The 18073-nt window shown below is 45.0% G+C and overlaps 1 protein-coding gene across 1 annotated transcript in view; it reads left to right on the forward strand.

The window, feature by feature from the left end:
• The first annotated feature begins 958 nt into the window (after window positions 1-958).
• Window positions 959-18073, forward strand: part of C6HXorf65 (chromosome 6 CXorf65 homolog) — a 71909-nt gene continuing 54794 nt past the window's right edge. The window contains exons 1-2 of the mRNA XM_029607962.1: window positions 959-1281; window positions 15641-15727. Of these exons, the coding sequence (XP_029463822.1) occupies window positions 999-1281; window positions 15641-15727 (370 nt within the window). The 5' untranslated portion in view covers window positions 959-998. The remainder of the gene's footprint in view (window positions 1282-15640; window positions 15728-18073) is intronic.

An 18073-nucleotide genomic window follows, 5' to 3' on the forward strand; every position in this document is an offset into this window, starting at 1 on the left:
CGGCCAGGTTCCCATTGCGGTCCCTTTAAATCATTTACTGATGCGCACGCGCACGCGCACGCCTAGGGAGGGGCGCGGCGAGGCCCGTGGAGAGGCCCGAGGAGTGGAGGCATCCTGGCTGGAGGTTCCGGGAAGCGGAGCAGGGCCGGAGGTGCTGGCAGGAGTCTGAGGTCGAGACCGGCGGCTCACTGCCACCAGCGACGAGGAGCTGGAGCCTGAGGCCTAGGCAGAGAGGTGAGAGGGCCGCACCGCGGGTCTGCTGCGGGCGGCGAGCGTAACAGGCAAGGCTCTTTATTTTCAGTTTTATTTGATTTTGCTTGGGAATTTCAATGTTATAACAAAAAAAGTCAGTGGAAAAATGACTTTGTTATAACACACCTAAGAGAAATCAATGGAAAAGTCATTTTTCACTCTTTTTTTTGTAAAGAATGAAGACAAAGGTCCTTAAAGATGATGCAATCATATCTGTTCCTAGTTGACATAACCTAAATTGTGTCCCCTTTTCCACCTACACGTTAAATGTTGGCATTTCTTTTGTATTTTAATGAAGTTTCGAGCTTTCTGCAGTGCAAATGCAGCACTAAATGACACAGAAGTCACATAGAAACATGCCTAGAATCAAGTATGATAGTTCAGAAGTGAAAATATGTGATACTCCACCTCTGTGTGCGCAAATATGCACCACATCCCCTTAACATCCAGTCTAATACAGTGTCACACCTTTATGTCGACTGTAATACATCAGACCAGTGACTGAGAGGGAAAAAAAATCTAACTAGAAATGAGAATATTCTTTTACTAAGAGCATCAGAGACTTGTTAACAGGAAAGCAGCAGTACCAACCCACTCTGTGTCTGTAGATTAATCCTATCTCAGTGCCAGGATAGTGACACAGGACCTACTTGTGATGACCTCACAATGGCATCACGCGCTGAAGTTACAGTTCTAGCAGTATCTTCCCTGCTCTGTGGCCTGACTGTTCAACACCAGACTGATCAATGCATGACCAGCATCCGACTGTTGCCCTACAGCTGCCCAGTGCCCTACTACTCCACCCAATACCCAACTGCTTCTTGACCGCACTAATTGACTGCAAATACCCAAAGACTGGTATCCAACACCCAGTAATTGCTGCCTCACCCCATCAAATGCCCTGCTGCTCTGCAACACCTGCTCAGAAACGCTCACCCAGTGACGACTGCCTGCTATCTGCCTCGCCTAAGACAAATTCTGCATCACTAGTCAAAGAGTACGGGATGTTCATCTCTGTTATACATGGCAGTGAGTATTTATCAGGGGCCACGGCAGCTCCAAACTCTGAAAAAGGGCAGATCCAGGGACATCCTCTTCACACTTACGGGACACAAAAGGAGGAAGAGAAGGAGAAATATGTGTATGGGTGGGTGGGGAGAGGGGACGATAAGAAGCAATGGGCTTAAATTACAGCAGTGGAGAATTAAGTTAAATAGATATAAGGAAAAACTTTCTAACACTGGAATGTTACCTAAGAAGTGAAATCTCTGCCCTTGGAGCTGTCAGTACATCTCTCTGGAATGGTTTATGTACAGTAGATCTTGCATGGAGGCAGGGGATGAGTAGATGATCTCCTAAGCTCCCTTTCAGCTCTGACTTTCCATAAGTACAACAAATTTAAAGTCTATGAATAGCTTCTTAAATATCTATGTAATGTCACCACATCCAGCTTTAATGTCCTTTACTATACACTATACTGCATATTTTTAGTCTGTCTGGTTATAATAATTGCTTTTAATCAATTTATCATCTGCTTTTTCTAAAAATCTTCAGAGGGGTAGCCATGTTAGTCTGGTATTAGCAAAAGGGCGGCTGCAGGTGGCACCTTATAGACTAACCAATTTATTGAGGCATGAGCTTTCAAGGATCAGATGCAACTAACGAAGTGCACATTCTGTCCTCAAAAGTTCAGGCCTCAATAAATTGGTTAGTCCAGTGGTTCTCAACTTTTTTTCTGTCGGGACACACCTGACAGATGGTTCTCACATGTGTGAAGGCTCACCGTCCGTGAGGCCTCGGGTGCCGCTCCTCTGTCTCCGGTTCTGACCCTCCACCAGTCGCCCTGGTCCCTGGAGTTCGCCAGGCTCACGTAACTCCCGGGGTCGGTGCCTCCGCTGGCCCTAGTTTTGCTGGGCTTCTAGGTTCTTTTCAGGCAGGGTTGGGGTTAAGCAGCCCCCCACAATCCCCAAAGACAACACAGACAGAGAGCTAGTTCCTTCAAAGTAGTTTATAAAGTAACAGCTGGTTGTATTATAGAAACATAGAAACATAGAAATGACGGCAGAAGAAGACCAACCGGTCCATCCAGTCTGCCCAGCAAGCTTCACACATTTTTTCTCATACTTAACTGTTTCTCTTGGCTCTTAGTAACCTTATGTTCTAATTCCCTTTTCACCCCCACCATTAATGTAGAGAGCAGTGCTGGAGCTGCTTCCAAGTGAAATATTAAATTTGATTAGTTGGGTAAGCGGCAGCATAGCTCTCTGCCATGAAGCAGAGGGCAATGCTGGAAATGTGTGAAGTATCAGTTTTTCTTTTCCCCTGTCATTGAAGCAGGGAGTCATGCCGGACATGCACCGAAAGTGAAGCATGCCTTGAAAGTCACATTAACTATCATCAAATATTGAAAAGCCTAATAATTGGTAATACCTATAGCCCATGAACCCATCCCTGTTTTTTTTCTTTTTTTCTTTTCTTTTTTTAATTGGGAGATGGATGCCCTTCATCCTTCTACTCTGTGAAGGTGGACACCTACCACCGGCCACTGGCATCCCGCTCCGTTAATGCCTCTGTGGCTACTGCCGCTCCATGCAGTGTTTTACTACCTGCTCTTTATATGCGTCCTCTAGAACTGATGGATCCCATCCCTGGGTTTTTTTATTATTTATTTAATTGGGAGATGACAGCCCTCCATCCTTCCGCTCCGTGAAGGTGGACACCTACCACTGGCCACTGGCATCCCGCTCCGTGAATGCCTCTGTGGCTACTGCCGCTCTGTGCAGTATTTTACTACCTGCTCTTTATATGGACACCTACCACTGGCCACTGGCATCCCGCTCCGTGAATGCCTCTGTGGCTACTGCCGCTCCGTGCAGTATTTTACTACCTGCTCTTTATATGTGTCCTCTAGACCTGATGGATCCCATCCCTGTTTTGTTTTGTTTTTTTTATTTAATTGGGAGATGACAGCCCTTCATCCTTCCGCTCCATGAAGGTGGACACCTACCACTGGCCACTGGCATCCCGCTCCGTGAATGCCTCTGTGGCTACTGCCGCTCCGTGCAGTATTTTACTACCTGCTCTTTATATGCGTCCTCTGGACCTGATGGATCCACAATGTTTATCCCATGCCCCTTTGAAGTGCTTCACAGTTTTGGACTTCACCACTTCCTCCGGAAGGGCATTCCAGGCATCCACCACTCTCTCCGTGAAGAAATTCTTCCTGACATTGGTTCTTAGTCTTCCTCCTTGGAGCCTCAGCTCGTGACCTCTGGTTCTGCTGATTTTTTTCTGTTGGAAAAGGTTTGTCATTGTCTTTGGATCGTTAAAGTTTTTCAAGTATCTGAAAGTTTGAATCATATCACCCCTGCTCCTCCTTTCCTCCAGGGTGTACATATTTAGATTCTTCAATCTCTCCTCGTATGTCAACCGATGAAGACCCTCCACCTTCCTGGTCGCCCTTCTCTGTACCGCCTCCAACTTGTCCTTGTCTCTTTGTAGATACGGTCTCCAGAACTGAACACAGTACTCCAGGTGAGGCCTCACCAAGGACCTGTACAAGGGGATGATCACTTCCCTTTTCTTACTCGATATTCCTCTCTCTATGCATCCCAGCATTCTTCTGGCTTTTGCAATCGCCTTGTCGCATTGTTTCGCCGACTTCATATCATTAGACACTATCACCCCAAGGTCTCTCTCCTGCTCCGTGCACATCAGCCTTTCCCCCCCCATCGAATACAGTTCATTCGGATTTCCACTCCCCAAATGCATGACTTTGCACTTCTTGGCATTGAATTTCAGCTGCCATATCTTCGACCACTCTTCCAGCTTCCTTAAATCCCGTCTCATTCTCTCCACTCCTTCCGGCGTGTCCACTCTGTTGCAGATCTTAGTGTCGTCCGCAAAAAGACAAACCTTACCTTCTATCCCGTCCGCAATGTCGCTCACAAAGATATTGAACAGGACCGGTCCCAACACCGATCCTTGCGGTACACCACTTAAAACCGCTCTCTCTTCAGAGAAAGTTCCATTTACCATCACGCATTGTCTTCTGTCCGTCAACCAGTTTGCAATCCAGGTCACCACTTCGGCACTCACTCCCAAGCTTTTTGTTTTATTCACCAGTCTCCTGTGCGGAACCGTATCAAAAGCTTTGCTGAAATCCAAGTAGATGACATCTAGCGCTCTTCCTTGATCCAATTCCTTGGTTACCCAGTTGAAAAAGTCAATCAGATTTGTCTGACAGGATCTTCCCCTGGTGAATCCATGCTGCCTCTGGTCCATCAATTCTCCGGACTGTAGATAGTTCACTATTCTCTCTTTCAACAGTGACTCCATTACTTTTCCCACCACCGAAGTGAGGCTAACCGGTCTGTAGTTACCAGCCTCTTCTCTGTTCCCACTCTTGTGAAGCGGGACCACCACCGCTCTTCTCCAATCACTCGGCACCACTCCTGTTTCTAGGGATCTATTGAACAGGTCACACAGCGGACCCGCCAGCACATCTCTGAGCTCCCTCAGAATCCTTGGATGAATCCCATCAGACCCCATGGGGTCTGCCTCCTCCCCCCTCCAGCCTTGTCTATACCTACTGAATCAAGGCGTGCAGCAAATGACCCTCCCCCAGCCTAGCCCTCCGGTCCTCTTACAAGCTGTGCTATTACAGAGTAAGCTTGTACATCCTCTAATCAGCGCTATTACAACCTCAAACACAACAAGCACCTCTAGAGCCCTTCTCCCATGCTTCCCCTAAGATAAAGGTTATACTCCACCCCTCTTAGACTACTCAGTTTCCATATATGAGCTGGAGGATTCCTCTCCCCCTGAACCTACCTCCATCTCCTCCTCCTCTGACTCTGAAGAGCCGGGCTTTTGTGGCCAGCTCCACCACGGTGGAACGCCCTCTTCCTCCACTTCCATGGACTCACCGCTGTCTACCTCATTAATCTCTATGTCTGCCACCTGTTCGCCTTCAGGCTCTCCTCCCAGGTCTGGTGGGGTTTCAGGGAACCTGGGATTTGTAGGTTTTTTTCCTCTTCCCCTGTGCCCCCTGCTGTCGGGCTCTGGTATTGCCGTTGTTCTTATGCTAGCTTAGCTCCTGCCTGCGGCCGGGCTGCGCTACATCACACATGCATGACACACTGACCCATGATTGTCACGGGGCTAGATGTAAACGTACAGTTTGCATCCACGGGAACCCCCCTGACCCACAATAATGGATGTAAAGCAGAATTATGACATTCCCCATACAACTCACCCTACAAAAAAGATATTCTGGTTCTGGTGTCATCTCAGTAACAGCAACTCAAACTCCTTCTACTTCCAGGCTCAATAGCCCTACTTATGAAAAGATAGCAGTTTACCACCAATGCATGTCCTCTTGAGAAAACACAACAAATAAGACTGATACAAACGCTTACATGCTAGTAAAATATCTCCTTAACAGACATAGAACAGACCTAACATACTCCCAGGATCTGTAGTAATGCACATAAACTAATCCGCACACAGTTACACCTGTATTATGGAATACACTCAAACAGGAGCAACCCTATCTATGAAAAGGCAACACTACAAATATTAAATCAGGCCCTAAAAAACAATACACCTCTTATTAGGAAAACAGAACTAGCAAGCAGCTATAGATCCCCACAGAGAAATAATTGTAAAACTATAAGAACATAAGAACTTAAGAAAATGCCATACTGGGTCAGATCAAGGGTCCATCAAGCCCAGCATCCTGTTTCCAACAGTGGCCAATCCAGGCCATAAGAACCTGGCAAGTACCCAAAAACTAAGTCTATTCCATGTTACCATTGCTAATGGCAGTGGCTATTCTTTAAGTGAACTTAATAGCAGGTAATGGACTTCTCCTCCAAGAACTTATCCAATCCTTTTTTAAACACAGATATACTAACTGCACTAACCACATCCTCTGGCAACAAATTCCAGAGTTTAATTGTGCGTTGAGTAAAAAAGAACTTTCTCCGATTAGTTTTAAATGTGCCCCATGCTAACTTCATGGAGTGCCCCCTAGTCTTTCTACTATCCGAAAGAGTAAATAACCGATTCACATCTACCCGTTCTAGACCTCTCATGATTTTAAACACCTCTATCATATCCCCCCTCAGTCGTCTCTTCTCCAAGCTGAAAAGTCCTAACCTCTTTAATCTTTCCTCATAGGGGAGTTGTTCCATTCCCCTTATCATTTTGGTAGCCCTTCTCTGTACCTTCTCCATCGCAATTATATCTTTTTTGAGATGCGGCGACCAGAATTGTACACAGTATTCAAGGTGCGGTCTCACCATGGAGTGATACAGAGGCATTATGACATTTTCCGTTTTATTCACCATTCCCTTTCTAATAATTCCCAACATTCTGTTTGCTTTTTTGACTGCCGCAGCACACTGTACCGACAATTTCAATGTGTTATCCACTATGACACCTAGATCTCTTTCTTGGGTTGTAGCACCTAATATGGAACCCAACATTGTGTAATTATAGCATGGGTTATTTTTCCCTATATGCATCACCTTGCACTTATCCACATTAAATTTCATCTGCCATTTGGATGCCCAATTTTCCAGTCTCACAAGGTCTTCCTGCAATTTATCACAATCTGCTTGTGATTTAACTACTCTGAACAATTTTGTGTCATGTGCAAATTTGATTATCTCACTCGTCGTATTTCTTTCCAGATCATTTATAAATATATTGAAAAGTAAGGGTCCCAATACAGATCCCTGAGGCACTCCACTGTCCACACCCTTCCACTGAGAAAATTGCCCATTTAATCCTACTCTCTGTTTCCTGTCTTTTAGCCAGTTTGCAATCCATGAAAGGACATCGCCACCTATCCCATGACTTTTTACTTTTCCTAGAAGCCTCTCATGAGGAACTTTGTGAAATGCCTTCTGAAAATACAAGTACACTACATCTACAGGTTCACCTTTATCCACATGTTTATTAACTCCTTCAAAAAAGTGAAGCAGATTTGTGAGGCAAGACTTGCCCTGGGTAAAGCCATGCTGACTTTGTTCCATTAAACCATGTCTTTCTATATGTTCTGTGATTTTGATGTTTAGAACACTTTCCACTATTTTTCCTGGCACTGAAGTCAGGCTAACCGGTCTGTAGTTTCCCGGATCGCCCCTGGAGCCCTTTTTAAATATTGGGGTTACATTTGCTATCCTCCAGTCTTCAGGTACAATGGATGATTTTAATGATAAGTTACAAATTTTTACTAATAGGTCTGAAATTTCATTTTTTAGTTCCTTCAGAACTCTGGGGTGTATACCATCCGGTCCAGGTGATTTACTACTCTTCAGTTTGTCAATCAGGCCTACCACATCTTCTAGGTTCACCGTGATTTGATTCAGTCCATCTGAATCATTACCCATGAAAACCTTCTCCATTACGTGTACCTCCCCAACATCCTCTTCAGTAAACACCGAAGCAAAGAAATCATTTAATCTTTCCGCGATGGCCTTATCTTCTCTAAGTGCCCCTTTAACCCCTCGATCATCTAACAGTCCAACTGACTCCCTCACAGGCTTTCTGCTTCAGATATATTTTAAAAAGTTTTTACTGTGAGTTTTTGCCTCTACAGCCAACTTCTTTTCAAATTCTCTCTTAGCCTGTCTTATCAATGTCTTACATTTAACTTGCCAATGTTTATGCTTTATCCTATTTTCTTCTGTTGGATCCTTCTTCCAATTTTTGAATGAAGATCTTTTGGCTAAAATAGCTTCTTTCACCTCCCCTTTTAACCATGCCGGTAATCGTTTTGCCTTCTTTCCACCTTTCTTAATGTGTGGAATACATCTGGACTGTGCTTCTAGAATGGTATTTTTTAACAATGACCATGCCTCTTGGACATTTTTTACTTTTGTAGCTGCTCCTTTCAGTTTTTTTCTAACAATTTTTCTCATTTTATCAAAGTTTCCCTTTTGAAAGTTTAGCGCGAGAGCCTTGGATTTGCACACTGTTCCTTTTCCAGTCATTAAATCAAATTTGATCATATTATGATCACTATTGCCAAGCGGCCCCCACCACCGTTACCTCTCTCACCAAGTCCTGTGCTCCACTGAGAATTAGATCTAAAATTGCTCCCTCTCTCGTCGGTTCCTGAACCAATTGCTCCATAAAGCTATCATTTATTCCATCCAGGAACATTATCTCTCTAGCGTGTCCCGATGATACATTTACCCAATCAATATTGGGGTAATTGAAGTCTCCCATTATTACCGCACTACCAATTTGGTTAGCTTCCCTAATTTCTCTTAGCATTTCACTGTCCGTCTCACCATCTTGACCAGGTGGACGGTAGTTTACACCTATCACTATAGTCTTCCCTGACACACAAGGGATTTCTACCCATAAAGATTCAATTTTGTATTTAGTCTCATGCAGGATGTTTATCCTGTTGGACTCTATGCCATCCCGGACATAAAGCGCCACACCTCCTCCCGAGTGCTCCTCTCTGTCATTGCGATATAATTTGTACCCCGGTATAGCACTGTCCCATTGGTTATCCTCTTTCCACCATGTCTCTGAGATGCCAATGTTTAGTACTATACTAATAAGCAGAATAAATGTTTCAAAACAGCTATGAACAGAATAACATCCAACAATTAAAAACTCATAAAAACTATTAAACATTCTCCAAACACCAATAAAATATTTCAAAAAAGCAGACATCACATAATATTAAATAATTAAAATGGCAGTCAATCAAGAAAAATAAACTTAAAAAGCCACCTTTACTTACCCCCTCCAGCAGCTCTCCTACTCCCCGTCCATGCAGGCCGTGGCATACACCAGAAGCAGCAGTAGAAGCTAAGCTCTATACTCATGGTCCTCTTCCTTAGTGCCCATGTCTCTCACACACACACCATACCAGTCATGCCCCCATGACCAGTTTCTGTCTCTCACACACCGATCATCTCCCAAACAGTCTTTGACACACTCACACACCAGTCACCTTCCTGAACAGTTTCTCTCATGCCATACATACACACAGGCTTCCCACTCCCATGTTCTACTTACTTATATGGGCTTCTCACTCTCATAATCACTTTCTCTGTCTCACACACACAAACATACTCACCAGTCTCTTACTCCCATGCTTGTTCTCTTTACTTGCACAGGCTTCTCATTCCCATAATCACTTTCTTTCTCTCACACACACATACACAAACACACACCAGTCACCTGCCCTCTCTCATGCTTACACATACACACAGGCTTCCCACTCCCATGTTCTCTTTCAGATATACAGGCTTCTCACTCCCATGCTGTGTCTCACACACACCCAGGTTTCTCACTCCCATGCTCACTCTCTTCAAATGCACAGGCTTCTCATTCCCATAATCACTTTTTTTCTCTCTCTCACACACACACACACACATATACACACACAAACACACACCAGTCACCTGATCTCTCTCATGCATACACACACACACACACACAGGCTTCCCACTCCCATGTTCTCTTTCAGATATACAGGCTTCTCCCTCCCATGCTGTGTCTCACACACACCCAGGTTTCTCATTCCCATGCTCACTCTCTTCACATGCATAGGCTTCTCATTCCCATAATCACTTTCTCTATGTTAAACACACACCCCAGTCTCTCATTTCCATGCTCACTTTCCATGTGCACAGGCTTCTCATTCCCTGAATCACATTCTTTCTCTCACATTCACACACACCAGTCTCTTTCTCTCACACACACACCGTCACCTTACCAACCAGTCTCTCTCTCTCATGCATGCACACACACACAGGCTTCCCACTCCCATGCTCTCTCTCACATAATTAGTCTTCTCACTTCCATGCTTTCTTTCACACACACAACCCTCCCGCCCCCCCCCCCCCCCCCCAACACCAGGCTTCTTATGCCCATGCTTTCTCACATACCCAGATTTCTCACTTCCATGCTTTTTCCCTCTCTCACACACACACATCAGTCACCTCCCTGACTAATGTCTCACACTCTCACATATACATCAGTCATCTCCCTGAGCAGTCACTTTCATTGTCTCTCACAAATACACACACACACCAGCTCTCTGACCAGTTTCTCTCAATCACGCACATGCTCTCAATCAAATACATTCTCTCACACACTGACTGGCTGGCTGGCTGCTTCTCTCTCTTTCTCTCACTCACTTCCTCTCCCCCCCCAAGCACAAATGGTAACTGCAGCAGCCTCCTCCTCCTCCAGCCCCCGCAAGCCAAGAAAGTAGAACCCCATCGGCCGCGGGAGGCTCATGCTGCTGTCTCCTTTCCTGATTACCGGCTGCTTCAATTGCTCGGGGGCCGATGCTGCAGCCGCCGCCGCTACTTTATCACGCGGCACGGCTCTTTCTCCTTCCCGCGCACCGCGTATCACTTCCTGTTCCGGGTCACGGGGGGGGGGGGGAAGAATAAAAGATGCCGCTGCTTCTTCTACCACCGCTGCCGTTCCCACTGGGCTTGAACATTGAACATACTGATAGCCCGGTGGCAACGGCAGCAGGGAAGGAAGAGCAGCGGGAGAGACCGAGAGCACGGGACAAACCTGCCGGTGCTTGGCGACACACTGGTGTGTCGCAACACACCGGTTGAGAAGTGCTGGGTTAGTCTATAAAGTCCATCTGCCTCTGTCATTTTTGCTTTTTCTAAACAGCTCAATATAAGGTATAACAGAAAAATATAGAAATACAATTCAAATTAAACCAACATCATAAAAATATAACTCGGGGAGGTTAGACCTGTTCTAAGATCGCTCCTTCAAACCCTCCCCCCTCCCAATAAAACACGTACCATTTTTGGCATTTAACATAGGCCACAGTTTATTTGCAAACCCGAGCCCCTTACAACAACTATAACATTATAACATTTAACTACCAACCCCTCCTTCCCCCATTATCTTCCCCTCATAACCCCCCCCCCCCCCCCTTTCCCTTTTTCCGGCTCTACCCCTTGTCCCTGAGGTAAAGCAACTGCCACCCTCCTCCCCCCCCCCCCCCTTGCCCCGCCTCACATCAAGCCCTGGCCCTGAGCTATAGCCCCCAAGCTCACAGGTCTTCTTGTGCAGCAGCCCCCCTACTGCACGAGTTGCGCCCCCCCCCCCCCCCCATTCCACCCCCTTTTAACCTTACAAATTCTTCAATAGTAACTAGGGCTCTGGTTTACCGCCACAGACAAGAAACTGTTTAACCAGTTCTTGTTCCCCCCACTGCGGCCTCAAACCTCCTAAAAAGCACCACCTCCAAATTGTCCTGTAGGGAATTATTAAATAAATCCATTCCTACCTCTGACAAATGGATTCCATCACCCTGAAATAATCCTTCCTCAACCCCCGATGCCCATCTATGTCTTAACCAAAAACCTCCCTCTCTGGTTACCCATTTACCCAACTGCTGATTCATCTTCGTTACCCCTGCTTTCCATAATATTTCCGTTTTGCATCGAAGCCTGACAATGATATCTGACCATCCCAGCAGAACCCTTGGCCATCTAATCCAAATCTGTGAAAGATCTTTCTTGATACAGGTGATCAATTCCCGACATGACTTTTTCCCCATATTATTTCCCCCAAGATGAATAAGCAAGAAATCCGGCACACCTCACAGTTCTGCCCTTTCCCACAGGAATGGCAAGAGTTCATCCCACAGCATTCCTCTCTTGCTGAACCAGGACACGCTCCACTGCCGCTGGTCAAGATCTAAGTGTTCCCCATATGGCCGTCTCAATGCTCGCCATTGCGCCCGGTGAATGAACGAGTGGCCCACAATCCAGACGCACCCTGTTCTGCGCACCACCCTGAATATCTCTGTAATAAAACAAGACGATATCATTAAGCGTCCTTCCTGCCCCCCACACACCCACCTCTCCTCCCCCGCTGCCCCCCTTTTACCCGCAGAATTACGAATTGTACCTTCTTCAGCCCCATCTTCTTTTTTTTTTTTTTTACGCCCTGACGTATGTAAAAAATGTGCTCGTTGCTCGTTCCTGTTCCTGTGATCACTCCTGACTCCTTTTCCTGTCATTGGTCCTGGTTTCTGTTCCTACTTGTTCCTTCGCCTTCTCCTTGTACCCTTCAACTGATTCTCTGGTATTGACCCCTGTTTCGCCTGGACTATGCTTGAGCTGATTCTCTGGTATTGACCCCTACTTTGCCTGGAATACGCTTGGACTGATTCTCTGGTATTGACCCCTGCTTCTCCTGGACTACGCTTGGACTGATTCTCTGATATTGACCCCTGCTTCGTCTAGACTACGCTTGATATGATCTCCTGGCTCTAACCTCTGCTCTGCTTCCGGTACCTTGCTGTTCTGCTGCCTGCCCCGACTCCAGCTTGCCTTGGACTCTCTTCAGCATCCTACGGACCTGGCTTCTCAGGCTTCGGCCTATCTTTACCTGGACGCTGCCTGCTCTACTCTGTTCCTGTTGGTGTCTGGGTCTCTGGAACCCTGCCTCATCCGGACCATCCTCAGCCCTCAAACACCTCTGCTGGTTCCTGGTGTACCCTTGTCTACACCAACTGGGAGTCGACACACGGAGGCCCGCCTAAGTCCAGCCGACCCTGGCACCCAAGGGCTCAACTTGCGGGGAATGTGGGCTGGTATCAGCGAAGCTCCAATCGGCCTCTGTCTCCTAGCCTGCTCCGCCTCCCAATGGTGGGGACCCGTAGGGCTTGCCCTGCGGGTAGCATCAACCCCACCTCGGGCCAAGGGTCCACCATCAGCACAACGGGTCTAAATCGTTCATCCTGAGCCCTCAGATTGCAAAGAATTCAAAAAGGCAGTAGCACTTTCCACCGTGTAATAGATGCTCACTTTATAATAATGAGTGATCCGCAATTTCTCTGGATATTGCAGCATGAATGTTATTTTTTTTTCTGCTAACCTTGCACAGGCAGGCACAAAGGTTCTCCTCTGAGCCGCAACCGTTGCAGAGTAATCTGGAAAACTTAAAACCATCACTCCCTCATAGGTCACTTTATGATTTCTACAATAGGCCTGCAAGATTTCCATCTTATGTGCTAAATTTAAAAACTTGGCAATTATGAGACGAGGTCTAGATCGCTGGGGGAGTCGAGCCCCTAAACAGTGAGCCCGCTCAATGAGAAGGACACCATATTTAATTTATTACTTAATGGGAACACTCGTGGTAACCACTTCTCTAGCACTTCTGCAAGGTCAGTATTGCAAATATTCTCCGGCAGTCTGATAAATCTCAAATTCCCACAGCAGGGCCTGTTTTCCAAGTCATCCAGCTTAAGGACTTGCTGATCGCAATCTTTTTTTAAAGATGCAATCTCTGCTTCTAAGGCAGTTATTCTGTCGTCCAAATCAGATACCCATGCTTTGATGTCCTGGATGTGCTTTGTTGAGTCCACTAGTAGTGTGAAAATTTCATCGAATTTCGTATAAACCTTTTCAATATTAAAAATTGAGTGCAGCTACGACATCAGTCTCTTTCAAATGTGAAGTCAGAGGCGAAGGCGGGGCTCTCAAAAGGAGCTTCCATCTTTGCACTCACCAGTTTAGGCTGCACTTTGTCTTTCCTCTTTGACCATGATGCCATAAAATGCTGGGTTCACTTTCGCTGCCACCAACAGACAAGAGATACCCGCTTAAAACAGCATGTGAAAGGGTTTGCAAAGAAAATATTAACCCAAAATAACAGCAAAGTTGGGAGGAGGGGACCCAGAGCTACATAGGCACACATCCTATTCCTCCGTCACATCATGTGGTCTCCATTTATAAATATATTAAAAAGCACTGATCCAAGCACAGATCCGTGAGGCACTCCACTGTTTAGCTTTTTCCACTGTGAAAACAGACCATTTATTCCTACTCTCTGTTTCCTGTCTTTTAACCAGTTTGCAATCCACAAAAGGACATCGCCTCCTATCCCATGACATTTTAGTTTTCTTTAGTCTGATTTTGTCGAACGCCTTCTGAAAATCCAAATACCATCTACGAGTTCATCTTTGTCCATATGTTTATTCTTCCCTTCAAAAAAATGTAGGAGATTTGTGAGGCAAGACTTCCCTTGGGTAAATCCATACTGGCTATGTCCCGTTAAACCATGTCTATCTAAATGGTTTGTGATTTTATTCTTTATAACAGTTTCCACGATTTTTCCTTGCACTGAAGTCAAGCTCCCCAGACCATAGTTTCCCGGATCAACCCTGGAGCCTTTTTTAATTATATTGGCCACCTTCCAGTCGTCAAGAACAACAGATGATTTTAATGATAGGTTACAAATGAAATGTAATAGGTCTGAAATTTCATTTTTCAGTTCTTTCAGAACCCTGGGGTATATACCATCCAGTACAGGTGATTTACTACTCTTCAGTTTGTCAGTCTGGTTTACTATATCTTCCGGGTTCACTATGATTTGGTTCGGTTCATCTGAATCGTCACCCTTGAAAACCGTCTCCGGAATGGGTATCTCCCCAACATCCTCTTCCTTATACACCGAAGCAAAGAATTTGGTTAGTCTTTCCGCGATGGCCTAATCTTCCCTAAATGCCCCTTTAACCCCTCGATGAGCTAACACTCCACCCGACTCCCTTGCAAGCTTTCTGCTTTGGATATATTTAAATAGTTTTTATTATGAGTTTTTGCCTCTATGGCCAACTTCTTTTCAAATTCTCTCTTAGCCTGTCTTATCAATGTTTAGCACTGAGGGGATCTCTCTTTTGTATATGGGGTGGGGGTGACATGGGTAGTGACAGTGGTAAATGGGGGATAGTTTAATACTGAGTGGGTCTCACTAGGGTGTAAGAGGTGAAGGTGACTTGGATGGTGTCATTAGTATATGGAAAATAGTTTAGCACTAAAGGGTCTTACTCTGATGTATGAGGGATAGTTTAGTGCTGAGGGATCTCATGCTGGTGTATGGGGATAATTTAGCATGGGGGGGGGTTCACTCTGGTGTATGGGGTGGAGGTGTTATGGGTGGTGGCAATGGTATATGGGGGATAGTTTAGCTCTGAGGGAATCTCACTCTGGTGTATGGTGTGGAAGTGACACTGGTGTGCTGGGGATAGTTTAGCATTGAGAGACTGAGGGAGTCTCTCAGTCTAGTGTATGGCAGGGAGCATGCTGGATTAAGAGGCAGGTACCAATGATCAATCCACACAAATGGGGGTAACTAACCTAATGAACACCACCTAACCCGCATCAAATACATTTTTTTTTGTATTCTTTTTTACTTTAATATTTTATTGTATTAAATTAAAAGGATGTCGAATCCTGATCACCAATGTGTAATCAACCTTGTATAAGAGGCAGGGCAGAGTTATCACAATAAGGGGAGTTTAGTAGTGAGGGAACTCTCTTTAACCTGCCATAACAATTTAAAATGAGTTTTTGTTTTGTAGATAACAAAGAATTTTTGGCTAATGTCAACTGTCCAGTGCTTCTGCTTCTGCAATACTTGAAGAATAAACTGGAAATACCAAAGACAGGTAGGCTGCTAAACCTCTCTCCCCTAGCAAACCCCTCGCAGTGGACATGGGGATAAAACTGCAAACCATTTACAGAAAATGTTCTTAGGATGCTCCATGCAAACCTGCAGCTGGTCCTATATTGTTGGCAAGCTGGGACAACAGCTTCTTATATAGCAGCCTCCGGGCCACATGAGCTATTAGCACACATTTAAATCAATATAGTCACATGAATCTCTAATGGCTTTAGCACAAAGTAACTGAGAGCGGCTCTACAGCCAAGGTTCAGCCCCATCTACCTGCTTATATTTCTGGCCCGGCGAGGGCAGCATGTTTACCTCCTGGCATGGTCCTTTGTCAGGATTTTAATGTATCAAATGTTATTTGGTTTTTTTAAGTGTTGGAGTTTAGCCTTAATAATATTCTTATACCTCTAGATGTTTCTCACCCCTGTCCAGATGTCTTCTTAAGGAAGACTTTCCCATTTTGGAGCCTCAGAGTGTTAACTTTAGTCAGACTGTGATAGGCTATGGAGAATATTATTTATTATTTCATACATTTGATTACTCGTTCCTGTACCACAGAAAGAAGACTAGCTACAATAGTAAACAAATTACCCAAGCAAAAATAATATTAAAACCTGAACATTTCTGGCTACAGGTCATATTGTCCCTAGGAAAGATTAAAAATGAATGTTTTATTCTAGTCTATGAGGTCCATATTCAGAAGCATTTAACAAGGCTAACGCAGAAGTTAGAAAGCTAAATTAATATTGTGAGGCTGGAAGACTGGGCATCCAAATGGCACATGAAATTTAATGTGGACAAGTGCAAGGTGATGTACATAGGGAACCATGCTGTAGTTACACAATGTTAAGTTCCATTTTAGGAGTTACCAGCCTGGAAAAAGATCTATGTATCATAGTGGATAATACATTGAAATCATCGGCTCGGTATGTTATGGCAATCAAAAAAGCAAATAGAATGTTAGGAATTATTAGGAAGGGAATGATGAATAAAACAGAGGATGGCATAATGCCTCTGTATCGCTCCATGGTGAGACTGCACCTTGAATACTGTGTACAATTCTGGTCGCCGCATCTCAAAAAAGATATAATTGCACTGGAAAAGATTCAGAGAAGGGCGACCAAAATGATAAATGGGATGGAACAGCTCCCCTATGAAAAAAGGTTAAAGAGATTAGAACAGTTTATTCTTTTTCTCTCAATGCACAATGAAGCTCTGGAATTCATTGCCAGAAAATGTGATTAAGACAGTTAGTGTAACTGGGTTTAAAAAAGGTTTGGATAAGTTCCTGGAGAAGTCCATAAACTGTTAGTAATCAAACTGACTTAGGAAATAACCACTGCTTATTACTGGCATTAGTAGCATGGGATTTATTTAATGTTTGGGTATTTGCCAGGTACTTGTTTTGTGGATTGGTCATTGTTGAAAACAGGATGCTGGGCTTGATGGACCCTCAGTCTGACCCAGTATGGCAACTTCTTATGTTCTTAATATTTGAACACTTACCTGGCTAAATTATGGGTGTTCCAGGGGCATAACTGAGAGCAGCTGATTTAGTTACATTTGGCTGGTTAACTTTAAGATAGCTGCTATATTTAATAGTGTGGCTGCACTATTGAATATACATCTAAAATTAGTTGGAGAAGTTTATCTAGTTAATTTTGCTGTCCAGACTATGTCTGAATATGGATCTTGCTGCGTTCAGCAGTCCGCGGGCTAATCCCTTAAACTGCCACCCTCTCCTCTCAGCCCAGACCCTGGTCGGGGTATGATGCTCTTACTGAAGGACGCCACACTTGTCTGCTCCAGGCCCCACTCCTCTTCACAGCAACACACTGCTGGCCTCCCTCACGGCTGGACACTGACGACTTCCTGCCATCACACTCCTCATAGGTGCACCTGCAGTCAACACTGGCAGATTTAAAGGGCTCACGGCCGGAAAAACCCTGCAGCGTGGGCTAATGATCTCATGCAGCTAGACCTATAAAAGGCCTCCAGTCTTTTACTTTCTTGCCTCAGCAATAGGTCTCTCTACTCTTGTAGTAATGTGTGTTGCTCCAGCATTCCTTGTCTTCTTTCTCCAGTTCTTGTGATTCTTGTCTTCATTCCTCAGTTCCTATTATCCTTGTATTCATTCTTCATTTCCAGTGATCCTTGCCTTTGTTCTTCGGCTTCAGTTCATCTCTGCCTCCCTTGTTGCCCACCTGTTCTTCTCCCTGCCTTCCTGCCCTGCCTATCCATTCTAACTTTTCTTTCGGATGGCTATCTGGTATTGACCACTCCCTGACTTATGGATATTATTGATCACTACCTGTCACGGTTTGACTCCTGTATACTCCTG

The sequence above is a fragment of the Rhinatrema bivittatum genome, chromosome 6 (genome assembly GCF_901001135.1).
Source record: "Rhinatrema bivittatum chromosome 6, aRhiBiv1.1, whole genome shotgun sequence".
In the NCBI taxonomy this organism is placed as follows: Eukaryota; Metazoa; Chordata; class Amphibia; order Gymnophiona; family Rhinatrematidae; genus Rhinatrema; species Rhinatrema bivittatum.